Here is a 15620-nt window from a genome sequence, read left to right as displayed (position 1 = left end):
TTATGTTCTCGAAACCATGTGTCCCTCTCACTCTGTATCTCAGTGTAATTCCAAGAATACACCAAACGATGCCTCTTTGCACTATTTTCAGCTTTTGTTCATGTTCTTTGTCAATGTCCATGTGTCTGATCGATGTCATAGCAGGTAACATGCACTTATAAAAAAAGTTTACTCTTAAGGCATGACGATTTCATGAATACGTTCAGTTTTAAAAAACTTACTATTTGTTTGTCTATCATTTTTTTTTACAGTTGTCTCTCCAACAGATGAATTCAATTGATAAGCGAATTCGTTGTACATCACTATTGTCTCTCATATATTTATCCTGGACTTGCACTTTTGAAGTATTACTTTATATTTTTCTTCATTTATTTAAGATACCTTTGGTTTGACAATCAATTCTCTGTCAAATATCTTACAATGTCAACGTTAATACCTTTGGTAAAAGTGCATCTCCTTGTCCGAGTAGCCTTTTGGTACTATCATCATGCAACGTCTGTGTAGCGCGTACATTTTTGAATTTGGGTTTAATTATTTCTATATATTTTCTTCCATTTAAGGGCCCTTGGTATGCGAGAGCGTGAATTGCACTGCGACAATTTCCACCACATTAAACTGCTTTCCAGAGCGTACAAAGTTAAGACCATAGTATCGACACTCATTAATAATTTTCCAGAATCTGATTAATAGAACATATGTGGTGATCAATATTAGTAATCCCTTTCCTAAATCTAGTTTGCTCACGTGGTTGGTTGGCCTCTAAAGTACCCATTATTCTATTCCGATTGATCTTTGTGAACAATTTATGTGCTATAAAAAGCGAATGGGTCTCTAATTAATAAAGTCTAATTTACCACCATTTTTAATACCACAATGATGGAAGTAGAATTACGTGATTAAGGCATTTCATTTTTGCATAAACTTTTAATAAATAGATCTTGACTTAAAGCTTTCGTGACTGCAGGAATTAATATTCTTTTGGTCTTTCGGTAAAGTCACGTAGATAGGTGAACCTAAGAATTTTAATAAATAGGCCTGCTAATTGTATTCCAACAGTTCGTTCCACTTCTTTGATAATGTCCACAGCCAAACCATCTTACACAATGAATTTAACACGATTAATTCAACAAGTGAAGTGATCACAGGATAGCGATGGAAGTAGCACTTCAACATAGCCAAAGAAAAGACAAAGCTAATTATAGGTTAGATAACAAGATAGGTAACAATCGAGTCTACGTCAGGAGACAACCAATTTCTAAGCAACAGATCAAATGCATTTTACATAATGCAATAACTACTATGGTAATGAAGAGTGCATTGAAAGCGGTGGAAAAGATTTAAAAGGATAAAGGGAATACAGTATATTGAACAACAGAAGACATGCTGATGGCAAGGAGATGTATACAAAGAGGCAGAGATGCTAAACAAAAGAATGAATACACAGAATCCTGTAATTTGATCAGGAAACAAATGAAAAAAGATCATTGACCAGATAATAGCAAGCAATTGGAGCATGAAAGCAGAAAAACTTTGCCAAATACCAATTAGCAAACGGTACTTCATATGGAGAACAATGGATATCAGCTTTAGCAAATGATGAATTGCGATACCTTATGAGAAAGTATAAGAAAATGTCCACAAAAGTAGTGAGTTTCAACATGAAAGCCAATGCCTCAAGCACACCTGCTGAACAATAAGGGCACAGACAGCTCAAAATCTGATCCACTCCTGAGTATGTTTTGTGTGCGTATGGCCTCTGGTCCTACTTATTTAAGAAACCTCTCAAAAGCGTGAGCATTTTTTTGGAGTCTAAAATCAGATCAATGTCTTTTAACCATCTACTCTCCATTAAATGGAGTACGCCGAACAATTTGAAATAAAAGAGAATTTCGTTATTGTTCTGCCCCATGGCAGATATGGGGGTGTGTTTACACAGGAACTTCCTGACATGGTGTTGAGTTTGATCACGTGACCAGGAAGTTACGGTTTAAGGTTCTCTAAGCCATGAGGCAGGGGGTGTCAGCCATTACACAGAGTACAAAATGGAGGCACAATTAGCGTATCAGTGAAGATAGGTGCATCTGTTCATTGTGGGACTTGAAGAAGCATTGTCTGTAAGTTCGTTTATGTTCTTGTAATACTGGGATTGCCGTTATAATGCTGTAATTGCCTCTATAATGCTGTTAAATTGTTGAGACGAATATGGGGCCGAGCTCACAACGAAGCCTACCACTTGCATTATTGTGAAAGTTATTTTTAGTTGGATAAGTCGAGCCAGACTTGTGCCCATGTAACTTTAATGCGTTCTTGAGAGTAAGGATGAAGAAGTATCTTATCCACAGTTCAGTGTTATATGCAGCACTGTACGTTTAGGCTGCAGTATGGTGATTACACAAAGTGACCTTATTTAACACGGTAGCTTATTATATTGTTGTATAGCCATTCAGTGCTCGTGTAGGTGCCTGGTCCATCCAGGACCTATTGTTGAGATTCATGTTATCCAAGAAAATGTTATGATGCTGCAGTGTTCATTCATTGTATTGATATTCCACGTATTAACAGGTACTGTATTTTGTGCTGTTTTTCCATCAGTTTGACCTCATTTCATTCATTAAATACGTTGGAGTCGGATGTTCACCCTGGCTCTGAAGGTTTATTGAATGCGAGGTTATCTACTCGGATAGTGGTGCAACGCAGCGCACAGCGAGGCCGAGACAGTTATAATTTCAAATAGCAGCACACCAGACAATCAATTACCAGGTTTCCGTTTTAAAGCAATGAGTGACTTTTACTACATTTAAATAATTTGCATCACACAATGGAGACAGAATACACCTTTCAGCAATATAGCTTTAGCTATCCCAGCAACGTATTGTCTCAACACAAAAAAAAGCCTACGGTAAATTCCTCTTGCTCGTAAAAAAAAACCTAAGTAGCAATTTCTAAAGAACTCGGAATACGAAAGAAAATTATTTCAGCAAAAAATATATTTAGATATCCGCATATCTTAATCCAGATATATTTTATCCTCCCTACCACTGTAGGCCTTTACAATCAGCTGCGGGAGAATGATTATAAGCAAGCAATTTTTTTATTTACAATCCAAACGGCACACGGCAAGACTTCTTAAAGATAAGGCATCACACACTGGCTAGGCCCTGTAAGCTTGCACTCGTAAAAACTCTAAGCCCCCCCATCCATAAAAGAAGGCCACTGTGTGCTGGCCAACACAAACCAGCCCCCCCGTTAAGTAATGACAACGCAAAAGAAAAGCAGACATGCCTTGAATGATTTTTCGCACCATAAATTTCCCCAGTATCCACGTTGGCATTTCTTCCTCTAGAAATTAAATTTGTACTCAAAAATTGCAGTTAATTTCCAAGGGCTCTCAATTGCACACTTCATCAGAATAGTTTTGTCCACACTGTGTTAACAGCAATCAAGATGTCTACTGTACGTATGTGAGTTCGTGATTTCATTAAAGTAAACACCAAGCCTGCAATCGAGCAAAGTTGTGTTGTGCCAAGTCTAAAGTAAGTGGAAGAAAATTAAGTACCATTTCGTATTGGCCTTATTTTATGGAGGCTTTCTCCTCTGGTGGATGCGGATTTACGCTGCAGACCCCAGCGCTGCGTTGCAACCTCGGATTGGACCCCGCCAGCATAAATCTCTCACTTTCACTACCAAATAAAAGATGTTCCGTACATGAAACGGAGTAATGGAGCAAGGCAACAGACGGTCCCGTGTTTACTGTTCTTCCCTTAACATTACTTCAAAGCAAACAACGACTTTGTCAGCTTGAGTAAAGTGTCCTTGAAATTAAATTGTTTCTAAACTTGACGTGAAAATGCATTTGAAATCCCCACCACTTAAGGTTCCTGACACCAAAGAGACTTTTCAACATTTTGTGCCATCAATTAGACGATAGCACTTTCAGCGTATTTTTGCCCCTTCTCTTTTTATTTTCCAGAAGCGACCCGCTTGGGTGGGCCAAAACAAAGCTGCACTATTTGCTTAAACAACAAACTCAGACTTAAAACTTTCGTCACTGCAGGAAATCATATTTGCTTTAGTTCTTTCGGTAAAGTCACATAGATAAAAAAAAGTGAATAACAATATCACCTTCATTTTTATTTTTTCTATCTACGTGACTTTCCTGAAAGAACCAAAGAATAACAAAAACACGTATTATTACACGTGGCAGTGGTGCACAGGCACGGTTAACAAACGCCAACCACAAAAAACTCACATTCGTCAATAACAATACCATTAAATGGAAAAAACAAATGTACGTATAGATATATTCCGTGACATTTCTAGCGATTGGATGGTCTCTCCGCTATTAAAAAGGGTTGACTGCCCAAACCGTGTTAAAGAATGTTGAGAAAAAAAACATTCGATTGCATCTACCCTGAAACATTAAAAACTATTTCTGGTAAGCAATTCATGCTGTAGGAATACCCAAAAATATAATGAAAATGTATTCCACTATTCGGAGAACCATTAACACCAGCATGTGGCTGCTGGTCAATTTCTCTTCATCACATTAAATTAATAAACGCATGCGTGCAGCATTTGGGTATCTCAGCATGACTGCATTACACTTATTTATTTAACATTTTTTATGACACATTAAGTGCCTCCTGCATTTAGATATTTTCAACACTTCCATAAAATGTGGAAGTAATGTTTTTTTCTCTCAAAAAAATAATATATTTAAAGCATATGGTTACCTCGGAATGGCTGCATGATACTTGTTATTCTTGGTTCTTTCGGTAAAGTCACGTAAAAGGGAAATAATAAAATAATATTGATAAATAATATTAAACAATAAAATTCTCACGACGTTCCGACTGCAACACAAGCAATCATCATCAGGTGTGAAATCCACAGCACCTGATGACGATTGCTTGTGTTGCAGTCGAAACGTTGTGAGAATTTTATTGTTTTATATTTTTATTTTATTATTTCCCTTCTATGTGTTTTTACCGAAATAACCAAGAATATGAATCCCTGCAGTCACGAAGGCTTTAAATCAAAAATGAAACTTGTTTTTCATTTTTTTGCCATCGTTTTGTACCAACCTGCATCTGTTGCTCTTAAAACAGTTCCACGAAACAAAATGGCGATTACTCTTTCCCTCAGAAAAATTCGGTAACTGCGTTGGCAGTGGCGTGTCCGTGTATTTAAAAATTAAATTCATGCATCATTAACGGTGCCGTATAACAGAAACATACAGTCGGTGGACGTTCTGGGCAATTGCCACAGAGCTCCTTGCTCTGAAGGTCGATTGCCTGAATTGTCAAACAACTGTAAATGCTTCTATCATGAGAAAGTGTCAATGATGAATGTGGCAAGGTGATTCGGTGTCATGTATATATTCCTTGGAAGCATTGGTAGATGCCACTGGAATTTACAATACATTTTTATTTTCAGACAGTAACATTTATCAGACGTTATTTTATTAGACCCTCGTTTGAAATAAAATATTTTTTTCAAAATAATAATAGGTCGAATTATATTATACACAAAGATAAATGTTTACTTGGCAAAAGGTTTAGTCCGACGTACTAGATTACCATAATCCACCATATACCAGAAATATTTCACAAACTTTAAAAAATATCTTGACAAAAAATAAGCGACTAAAGAAACATAATTCATGAAATTGCAGTAAGATAAGTTTAATAAACATCCCTCTAAAAAAACAGATTTTCTTTCACAAACATAATAAGTTAAGTGGCAATATGTAAAGAAAAATTGCCAAATAAATTACGTAACAATCACTCGGAGTTTTCTTACCGAATTGCTCGTCGACTAGCAAAGAAAAACATTTTTCTCATATACGTGCCACTTTCAATGCAAGTTTCACAGTTCACACAACGTACCGCATTATTTTCTGTGTTATGTAATGCTTGCTATCAAAATACTTTAATTCTAAATGCATTGCTGTCCTGTTCATTTGGTAAATACAAACTGCCTAATAATTACTTTAATTAGATGCATCGGCAATGTACTTTAAACCTTTCTTACAAGATTGTTTACTATGTAATTATTCACTAATTCTCTATAGCAGATATGCATTACATGTACTCTTGACTTTTAATAAAATTGTATTCCATCCTTTCTTTTTTGTATACAATTGTGGTTATAGTGTAAGGGATCCTCGGACAACAACCATAATTATGGTAGGAAACACTTCACATACAAAATCACGACTGAAATAATGTACAACTATTATTTGATTTGTAACCACTACCTTTGCAAAAAACTGGTATTTTGTAGTCCACTGACTAGTAATAGCATGCAGTTCCCAACTCCACAGTATTATGAAGGCCTAACACGGCCAACCAAGGCGGATATAATGACATCGGACAGTTTGGCTTCCCTTCAGAGGTAACAAAACTCACTCATCAATAACTCGACCTTAAAAGGAAGAAAAAAAACGACGTTTATGGCAATAACGCTTCTGTATGCATGTATAGGCTAAACTTCTTTCGCGCCGTACCTAGCCAACCGTGCTAATCCGAGTATATGGGCGCTATGGAGACGAGTTACCAGGCAGTTAGCCTTTATTTTCATTATTAGAGTTAATACAGGTGAGCAGCAACAACACACTTTAAACATGACAGTGGCCTTAAAAAAATACAAAATGGACACCCAAAATTCTAGACCTACAATTTATTTCTCACACCACTACTAACAGAAGGGCCTCCAACTAGTGGGAGCTCTAAAGACCTCCCAACTAAAGGATACTTGGGCACTCTTCCACAACTTGCCAGAAATATGGCAAGAAGTAGGAGTACCCACAATTCACTTCCACATGCGACCTTGTTGATCGACGAGCCGTGGTGAACCCAATTATACCGCTGCATTGCTTCCACTACCGTCCCGAAACAAACAAAAAATCGAATCGGCGTTTAGATTATTTGGCTGCTATAAATATTCACATAAGCCACTTATTTGTGCTCTCATTTGTGGTCAGGTCGCTTCTAGACAAGAACCTAATAGCTGGTAAGTTTTCTTTGTATATATATTTTTTAGTGATTTGCTTTACCTACATTTTGCACACCTATTGAGTTTTTGTACTCTTTGTTGCTGTAATATTCTGGCACGCCCTTACTGGACATCGGTGAAAAAAAGCTTTATAAGCTCATCGGATTCCTCCAGTGTAAATAAATATTTCCGATTTTGATTGAGTCCAATGTGCCGACCACGACACCAACCACTGGGTAACACTGCTCATTTGCGAACGGCGCCAAGTCAATGTGTGTAGATACCTGGACTCGGCAGCAAGCAGCTCGTCATAGTGGGCAGAACGCTGGTCATCATCTTGGCGGTATCGCAGGACGGTGGCGAAGCCTTTACTCACAAGGGCTTCGGCAATATTCCTGCAAAACATCCCAACAGTCCAAAATCAAACTGGGAAGGGGCAACAATCACAAATAGAAAGTCCAGCGTATAACGGAACAGCGGCCACAACGTTTAAGTTTTGCACGACAGCAAATTACAATAGAATAATTATTGACTTCATAATTGCTATTTGACATTTCATTGCCATACCCGACTAATCACAATTTTTTACCCAATTTTAAAACTGCTCAAAGAAAGACATTCCGTATATTGGTTAGGAAATCCTTTTTATCGTAATTATGATGATAGCACACTCAAGACGTGCACACAGAAAGAAGCAATTATTGCGCCAGAATCGCAGCAGCCATTCCACCATCGCTACAGGGTTCACAGAATGGTGATGCTGCAAAGAACATGATGCAATTAGTAATCATCTCATTTGCCTACAAGGGATCAGTTGCCTTGAATTTTTAAAAATGTAAAACACTTTGGAATGGATAATCTCGACAATTTTAAATACATTCTGGAGATGTTAACATTTGCATTTGCGATCACTCGTAATAAAACATAACCATTTTTCGACAATAATAATCAAAATAAAAGGGTCCTGATCAGCGTCAAGCTGTTTGCAACATGTTGGATTTATTAAAAACAATAAACATTACATTTCTTCCTCTGTCTTAGGATGAACACTTAAGATAATTATTTTCACGTGGGTGTCCTTAGTTTCCAGAGACAAATGAAGGACATAAACAAAAGTTATTCCTATCGTTAGTGAGCTTAGCAAGGAAATCATTACCGTGGCAATATATTACCCTTAACAGGCTGCACGTGTCAATGTAGCCTGGGTTGTTGTCACAAGGCAAGAGACATTTTATCTACGAGGGGAAAAAAACCCACCATTATTCAAAAAGACAAACTGTAGCCGTTCCCATGTTAGTTACACGATCAGAAATCAATATCCTTGAATGCTACACTCTTGTAAAAATGATTGCTGCATGAACGCATGAACAGTGCAATGCCTCATCGAGGCTGGCTTTTAAGGCACGCATTTGTCTTTTTATTGTCCAATATGCGCAGAAGCACTGTCGAAGGCCTGCTGTGACGTCTGCTCCAACGCAGACGGAGAGGACACCACGTGATGATGTCAAGCCAACGATCCACGGCAAACAAAAATGGGCTTGAATGGATTCACACAGCACGTGTACTATTTCCCCCGTCAGTACAAAAGTGTTGCCCTTCTGAAGAAGCCCCCAAAAAAACGGCAACTTTTGTCTAGAAATGATTCATGCGCTCCCAAGCGCAAATGATTTGTAGAGGGTGCCGTTAGCTGACACTTTATTAAAAATTCTACCCATATGGAGGTTTAATTCATCACAGTTAATAATGCATAAACTGAATTTAACCTCTCCGGATATAACAAAGAATCCTAACGGATTAAAAAAAAAAAGATTGTAACATTTAGGGACCTTTTCAGAGGGTTGGTATGATTTAATCAGGTCACGACTTACGAGCCTCAATAGACTAAGTGATGAATCTCTTCTAGGAAGGTGGCCACAGCATGTGAGATAAAATATTCAACGTTTTTTGTATTTATTTCAATTATATTACAGATTTTAAATCTGAACCACAATATTTAAAAATGTGAAAATATTATGAATTTCAAAACTTGCACCAAGGTGGCCATTTTAATACATCTCTAGGATGCAAAATTAAAACATTTTAATTTAGACCCCATAAAGAGACAATCAAAAGTAACCACCAATTTGGGCATATACATACAAATGAAAATTCTCCTCCGTAAAATTTCCATCAAGCACATGGAATAAATAGGCCAGATGGATTAGCCACAGGACAGGTACCTGAACATTTACGGGTTACACGACACATTTAAATGTATTAGATGAATAAACATAAAATCTCGAATAATAATAAATAATTAAACTTCACATTGTACATAATTTCTCTGCGAGACTCGGCGCTCAAATACATGAAGGGCAACATTATAATACAAGCTCCATCAGTATCCCACTGGTCAGCAAACTAACTTAAAATGTTCTCGTACTTAGAACTCTTTCAAGGCATTGTAGCTATTACGCATCTGATGCCCCTTATTCCTCAATAACACACTTCCTGCGATAACACTCACTTTTTAAACCCATGCACAGACGGTCGACAAGTCATGTCTACTACAAATGACCAATCGTGTTTAAAGCATGCTTCATTCTACTTCTTGGTCCACCTGAGATTGAGCTAATTTTAACAAAGAGGACACCCATCGATTCCAAAAGAGTTTGGTTGTAAGACATGTATATACCCATAACTTAACCGACCGCAAGAAATCACCTAGAAAACTTTCTGGAACGGTACAGCTATTCAAACCTGTACACTGTATTATCATCCGAACAAAATTTAATTGCATCATATAGTTCTGATATTCATGAACTGTAAATCGCTCATCCCATGGCGTTTACAAAAACCCTGCATGAGAAATACTTATAAAAAAAGGTGCACTTTCTTCAAAACAGGTTTGCATCATTTTAACCACAGTGCATCAAACGAGGCTCTGTTTTGTATGAACGTGTATAAAATCAGCTCGTGACCACAGTCTATAATACAAAGGACGGAGCTACGGGGAGGGAAATCTAGCCAAACCCTGGGTACAAGCCATCACTGCTGTTCACGGAAAAAGGAGGTTTTAAGTTCCATTACAGCTTTAACAAGAAATGGCATGCACACATAAAAGATTTGGCATGTAGGGAACAGCCTTTGGGCTAATCATTTTAAATGTAGAGAAAGAAGCAATTTTGAGATAGGGGTTCATATCCCAAACCGCCCACATTAATATTACTTAATAATAAGTCAAAGAAAACATTTCAACACACTTCAGTGTCCAATCCTATGGTCTATAATCTGTCTATATAACTTGTGTTTTACTTCAGTACACTGCACCAGTTAAACACCAAATCGTTATTCTTTGCTCAGAAATAATGTTTTTTATGAATGTGTTAACGGTTGTAAAAGGGCACCTGCAAAGGTTTTGAGAACAGGATGAATTTATAAAAATGCTTATTCATTATTATTGCTTTGAACATAATACGAAATTTATCAGAAAACGTATCTGGTAAGAGCCGGTCTTACAAGGCCTATCTGACAAGGCCTGAGCACAGGAGGTGCATCTGCCAGTCATATTAGCAAGTCAACCCATAGCACCTGGGTTTGTCTCGTGATCTCCTGCCAGTGAGCCTTCGACACTTAACGTCGCCTCAAGATCCACTTAGCCTGGAACAAACGCCATGGTCACATCACTGCTTAGTGGCGAACAGCGGCGTTTGTTGTCTTACAAGGTTTGCCACCGATTCTTCATGTACATTTTGGAGAGGCCTCGTGCTTCATTTAAAATAATACATTATACAGATTTGACTTAACTATCCATGGACTTTTATAATGGGAAAGCAATTTACTATGAGAAAATTACGTCTCTAGATATCAGGTACATAAAAAACACGTGTAAAAACACACACCGGGATATTTAAATGGGGTGGAAAGGTGGTATTGCTGGTTAGCACAATTACATTTTAAACTCAATGACCTGTGTACGATTCCCAGTGATGGATAACATCAGAGGCAAGTGGCATGTAAACTGGTCTTGGAACCCCTTCGCCAACCCACACCGATCAGCGTGAAAACCAATGACCGACATGGGTTGGGGAAGGCCTTCAAAAACCAGCGGTGGATTTACAGATCACTGCAAATTATTCATAAATTATTACATAATTGAGTCATGATATTGGTCGCAAAAGCCAACGTTTTGAACATAAAACAATGGTTATGAAAGTTTTAGTATGCAGGAAGGTTTGTTTAAATGACCAAGAAGCAGGCTCCAAGGTTTTTTCCCATAATTGTTTAAATGTTTGTTAGATAAAAATCCCAAATTCAAATAGGACAATAAAAAAAATTAAGATGTACCCTGCAATATTGAACCAGCATTACAGCTTATACATGCATTTATAATCGGCCATGATACATTCACTGCTAAATGAAGGCCTCTCTAATGCGTTGCCATCTCTCATGGTCATAAAAATAGAATAATCCACCCGACACCTGCACACGAGCTGACCTCCTTGCTCCATCTCCTTGGTGGACGTACTCTCGGATGCGTTCCATTCCTCGGCCGCCACTGCGTCATTAATCTTAACCGTCACCCAATCCAACATTTTACAAATGTCTCCTCACCAACCCTTTCTTTTCTTCATAGGTTGAATGGGTGCCACAGTGACGAGATGTTAAAAACCTCGCCTGGTATATTCTTTGGGTCTTTCGGTAAAGCCACGTAGATAGAAGAAAATGAGAATAAACAATAAAAATATCACGACATTTGGATCACAACACAAGCAATCGTCATCAGGTGAAAAAATATAGTGGGAGAGCTGCTGAGGCAGGAGTTATAAAGGTTAGAGATGGGTGTAGCCCAAGGGTCATAAGCGAAGTGGGCGGGGCTAGAGATGAAATTTGCATGTCAATGTAAGATCGGAGAGCTGGGCTACCTCCACGACGACGAAGCTGTGGAGGTGGCCATTGTATTGTGAGAGATTAGCATGTCAATGTAAGAAAAACGAACAACACGAAAACCACCGCCACATCGAGGAAAACGAACAACGGTGGCTGTTAGAGAGACATTTATCCTGTTAATGTAAAGACATTTAACCTGGTAGAATATCTACGTGGCTTTACCAAAAGACCCAAAGAATATGAATTCCTGCAGTCACGAAAGCTTTAAGTCAAGATCTCGCCTGGTATGTAAGAGATCGTGGGTTCGATCCTGACCCTGACGCCTGTATATTTGGAGTCTGTGTGTCTCTCTCCACGTGGTCAAGTGGATTTTTCTCCGGGTGCTCGGGTTTTTCCCTCCACATTTACAATCAACATGCATTTGGAGTATTTGGCTGCAACACATTTCCACGACATAAGTCACTTTGTTGAGCCATTATTTGTGGCCAGGTCGCTTCTGAAAAAGAGCTACATAGCTCAGTGGGCCTGACCTGGTAAAATAAAAAAAAATAGAATGGTGCAATTAACCCGCATATCTTCTCTCCATTCCACGCGTTCCTTTTTCTGTCAATGTAATTCCAAGCATGCATCTCTCTCTCCATGCATACCAATGTGCCTAAAAAAGAACGTTTTTAATCAGCGCTCACTATCCGCTATGACATACACCATGAACTATAATGCATCATTTTGTGAATCAAATCGTGAAATACAAATCACGAGAATTAATTTGCATCTGCGGAAGAAGCAAAATCTTCCCACCTGCAACCATCGCAGTGGAAATATATTTTGCAACTGCTAATGCTGATGCTTCTTGCTTTAATTACTAAAGAGCTGCTATTATTCAGCAGGTGAAAATCCCTGCTAAGTCATTCCAGCTGAACGTGGAAAGTATAATATTCTATTCACACTACAGTTGGCATGCAGGTAATGTTTCATCATTGAGTTATCTTTTTTTATGAAAGGCAAATTTTAAATTCAGCGCAAGAGGCTCGAATTCTACATTGAAATTACACCCGCTGAGGTTCACACAAAACTACAGCAGGTAAGCACCGAAAAAGTGCAACGCCACAACGGTTAATAGCTAAGCCCGTTGTTTTTACAGATACTGCATAATAGGCAGCCACGAACCTTTTTGTAGTGAACATCTTGTTTCCTTACGATGCTCTTATAGGGGAACATATTGTTCTCAAGAGCACTTTCCAGCTTTTAAAAGTTCCCTGTAGTGCAGGATATGCCTCTACCGTCCCGTTTTTTTTCTTTTGTAAAATAGCAACGAGCCCGCGTAGGCGGCGCTCGGTATTTGCGATATTCTTGACAGCCGTCACCGTGTCTCTTCATCTCCATTATATATGCCACGTATCATGAAACCGTGATATTAAAGGTGTGCAAACTAACACTTACGACTTTATTTTTCGACACCGTTAACCCTTTTGATTTGGCATAAAAGCACAATTTGCATGTATAAAGCATCTCGATACAATGGTATCTCTCAAGAGGCTATGCAGTGACAGGAATATTAGGTGGGGGTTATCATGAAAGGAGGATAAACACAAGGCAGCTGGGCAGCAAGGGAGGGGAGAAAGGGGTCATAATTAATTTATGTGAAGAAGAATGATTGCATACGGTACAGTCAAATTACAACAGAAGATACACAGAGTCGTGTATGGTGCAAATGTTTCAGAGGGATGGCAAAGAACAATAGTGCATGCAGTCTGACTGTCCGTCAGATTCAATATGCATAACACACACCGTACATATGTTTGATTGCGTATGTATATGAAACATATACACTTTGCACATGAATATAAACACGTGAACTGTGTGTGTGCTCGTTACAAAATATGCTTACTGGCCAAGTATGTCCTCACCATTAACACAACTGGGGAAAAAGTATAGAATCAAGTATTCACGGCCTTATGTCAATCCATTGCTGGGTGAAGGCCTCCCCGATTCTGTGTTGGTTACAGAGGTTGCTTGTTGTTTTGCCACGCTGGTCAGTGGAGCGGGGGGGGGGGGGTGACGGTGGGAAGGGCCCAGGAAAGATGTAATTATCACTCGCCACTGAAGTCGCCATGGTCGGGAGTCGAACTCGAGTTTCTGGGTTCATAGTGCAGTGCGCTTTTCACTGTGCCACTGCTTCCCCCAATACAAAAAAATACCTTAAAGCAATGTATAAAATCAGTGGCTATATTTATAAAACGCACCGCATAACGAATATATTTCAAGCACTGCATAATTTTACACGAGCTACACGGTTTAAAATTAAAACCTAAACATGGTTTGAAGCAAAATTAATCGTTTGAACCACTGATAGCTTTCACATTTGTCACTTAGTTAAACGCAATACGACCAAATATCAACTTGGCCGAGCTATGTAATCACTGAAGTCAAAGCCCTGGACAATTTTTGTTCGACTCCTCCGTCACTAGGATTTGATTTATTGCCACAAACCTCTTGCCCTCTTCCCAACAACAAAAAAACCACCACCCAAAAAACAAGGCTTTTGCACCTTTTCACCGTCTCCTTACACATCATAAATCTTCACACTTATTACACAGCCATTGGTCATCGGGCCAGCCTACTTGCTCCCCCCTAAAGTTCTTCTCCTGAACAGGATTTCCCGATGGAATTGCCACATCACGTTACTCATCAAGCACCCACAGTTGTGAACCGGGGGAACCATGGACAAAGGGGGGGGGGGGCACATATCCCGGAGAAGCATTAAAAAATTGCGACGTCGCCAACATGCGACGGGCACGCGGATTCTACACAGTATGTTTCAGTTTCACACGTGGAAGGCTTTCGCGACCGATATTATCCATAACAGGTTTTGTGTTGGGTTAGATCAATTGTGGATAATCGCCAAATATGCCTGGTTGCAATTTCCGGCAAAACGTCGTACTGGAATTGTAAATGTTGTGGGCTTACTCTCCAACACACCGGTGTGCTGAACTAGTAATTAATTGGCATCTTCCGCTTACGAGGCAAACCTTACTAATTGGCTGTGTCAGGTGGTGGTGAGTTTAATGACACATTTATATATTTTCACAATCTAACACAAAAGAAGCTCTATTATGGATACCTGTGTTTCGTCTTCTCTCTCATATTCGGAAGCCACTGGGAGCTATATGCACTTTGAAATTTCGATTGAAAACTCATTTATTTAGAACTGACTTTTATGTCTAGTTTGTTGTCCTTCATCCCACACGTTCGTTTTGCGTAGTTGGCTACATGCCATTCGAAAGAAGTTTCACATACGTACATGTGAGCGTGACCAAAAATGAAAAACAAAATCTGCTCTTAAAGACAAATACTAAGCTGAAAGCCAACCCCTCCAAATAACTAAATATTTAAATTCTGAACAGTGTATCCATCAGATTGAAATGTAATACAAATGCTTGTAATGCTTTAATAGATATACATCTCTGTGCAGCATTAAGCACTTTAAAAATAACACCATTTATTTGCCGGTTTACGCGATGAATATAATACGTGATAATTTCTTGGCAAATGCAACGGCGCGCTCAGCTTTCCGCACTTTTAATTAGGCAGAAATATGAAGCCATCAACAGGGCGGCACTGGGGGTCAAAAGCATCGCTGGTACACACCGAGCTGATGTCGGCAAATTTCTTCACGTGGCAATGCATTTGCACAGCCACAGCCCAATCATGCGTATGATTGATACATAGCAAACACACTCCTTTCCCCCCCCCCC

General features: G+C 38.9%; 1 protein-coding gene across 1 annotated transcript in view; it reads right to left on the bottom strand.

Annotated features, from left to right (window-relative positions):
- Positions 1–15620, bottom strand: part of SND1 (staphylococcal nuclease and tudor domain containing 1) — a 217751-nt gene that overhangs the window by 138865 nt on the left and 63266 nt on the right. Inside the window, exon 13 of the mRNA XM_061564429.1 lies at positions 7281–7391. Coding sequence (XP_061420413.1) covers positions 7281–7391 — 111 coding nt within the window. The remainder of the gene's footprint in view (positions 1–7280; positions 7392–15620) is intronic.

Source organism: Lethenteron reissneri, chromosome 33 (assembly GCF_015708825.2).
Source record: "Lethenteron reissneri isolate LAM-NWPU_2019-01 chromosome 33, ASM1570882v1, whole genome shotgun sequence".
Taxonomy (NCBI): domain Eukaryota; kingdom Metazoa; phylum Chordata; class Hyperoartia; order Petromyzontiformes; family Petromyzontidae; genus Lethenteron; species Lethenteron reissneri.
The sequence above is the reverse complement of the archived record's forward strand: the minus strand, read 5'-3'. Positions and strand labels throughout refer to the sequence as shown.